General features: G+C 37.9%; 1 protein-coding gene across 1 annotated transcript in view; it reads right to left on the bottom strand.

Annotated features, from left to right (window-relative positions):
* LOC122244966 (receptor-type tyrosine-protein phosphatase U) overlaps nt 1–1,366 on the bottom strand; it is a 6,809-nt gene extending 5,443 nt beyond the window's left edge. Inside the window, exons 1-4 of the mRNA XM_043002922.2 lie at nt 1,229–1,366; nt 953–1,075; nt 529–658; nt 1–80 (exon numbers count right to left, since the gene is read on the bottom strand). The exon at nt 1–80 is cut by the window's left edge and continues 183 nt beyond it. Coding sequence (XP_042858856.2) covers nt 1–80; nt 529–658; nt 953–1,075; nt 1,229–1,291 — 396 coding nt within the window. The 5' untranslated portion in view covers nt 1,292–1,366. The remainder of the gene's footprint in view (nt 81–528; nt 659–952; nt 1,076–1,228) is intronic.
* Nucleotides 1,367–1,676: the final 310 nt, after the last annotated feature.

Raw genomic sequence — 1,676 nt, forward strand, 5'->3', positions numbered from 1 at the left:
GATCATCTCCGTCATGAGTAAAATCATGAGCACCGTGCCTGTCCTTGCAAGGCCGTCTGTGCAGTGAACCACTACTTTCCCTGTGGAACACATTCGAGTATAAATGGTGATATATTTACGAATGGGATTTTGAAGGATTGGCTTCTATGATCTTTTTCATTATCTAAAAGAAAATCAACTAGTGTGGTCCCTTGATGCATGATATAATACAAAACAGTTACGTTTCTGCTTTATGCACCATGCTATTTATCAAAAGCTCAAATAAGCATCTATGCTCATGAAATACTAGAAAAAAAGATAAATGCAAACGTACTCTCATAATACACAATGAAAAGGGCATCCACTCTTTATCCACAATACTAACGAACAACTAATCGACACAATGCACAAGAAAAGCTACTATGCACTCTTAATACACAAGAAATACCAACGTACACTCTATATGCTCAAGAAAAGCTAAAATACACCCTATAAGCACAGAAAAAATATCAACGTACACTAATCAAACCCAAAGAAAACTTAACGTACCTTCTTGATGCACACCCAGGAAATACCGTAGCATGGCCGCCAGCGTTCGGGTGACGTACTTCGGTGTGTCATCCTCCCACTTGGGATGGTGGTAGTGCTCGAGGGTGTGCGTGGCGCCGTTATGCTCAATCTGTGGCCATGAAGTGGTGTTGGCAGGATATCACTTGATGGTTGTGTCAGTGCTGATGATGATAATGATGGTGGTGGTGGTGGTGATGAGGGTGATGACGAGGGAGGTAGTGGCGGTGGTAGTGGTGATGATAATGATGAGGTTATGATGGTGGGATTTGATAATAATAATTGTGATAATGAGAACGATAAAAGTAAGAAAAGAGATACTGATGATAATAATGTCAATACCAATCAGAATAACAATCTTTCTTTCCTTCCTCGTTTTGTCAGCACAACAGAATCAAAAGCTCACCTGCACAGTCGACGCAGAAAATCCTCTTTCCAGACGCGATTTGAGAATGGTAACAGTAAACCCGTTCCCCTGAAGAGGCGGCCCGACCCTCATGTATTCAGTAAGGCGACAGCCAGGATACATCTGTGACGCGAGACACAAGGTGTATGTACATATAAACAATTTCCATACATCAGCTTGTCCAATGAATGATAAAACTCAGATCACGTCAACACTGAACCTAACGCCAATATGATCATTTTCTTTTCATCAAAATTTTCAACACTAGCTAATTACCTCGGACGTCTCATTAAAGTTTGCCGCCATGATGATCGCAGACACTCGCTGGTCCCACACCATCCTCCAGAAGTCTCCTACGGTCGCGTCGAGGGGGCCCTGCGAGGCTATGTACTTCAGACTCCCGCCAAAGCCCTGGGGGAAGAAGGGGGTTCAGGTACAAATACATACATACATACATACATATCTATCTATCTATCTATCTATCTATCTATCTATCTATCTATCTATCTACATATATACTGTGTGTGTATATATATATATATATATATATATATATATATATATATATATATATATATATATATATACACACAAATATATATATATATATATATATATATATATATATATATATATATATATATATAGATAAACATATATGTACATATATTTATATAGCATATCATATTATATTATACATAAGTATATGTATATATATATACAT

Source organism: Penaeus japonicus, unplaced genomic scaffold, assembly GCF_977035675.1.
Source record: "Penaeus japonicus unplaced genomic scaffold, GWHDUDI00000001_assembly GWHDUDI00000009, whole genome shotgun sequence".
Classification (NCBI taxonomy): Eukaryota; Metazoa; Arthropoda; class Malacostraca; order Decapoda; family Penaeidae; genus Penaeus; species Penaeus japonicus.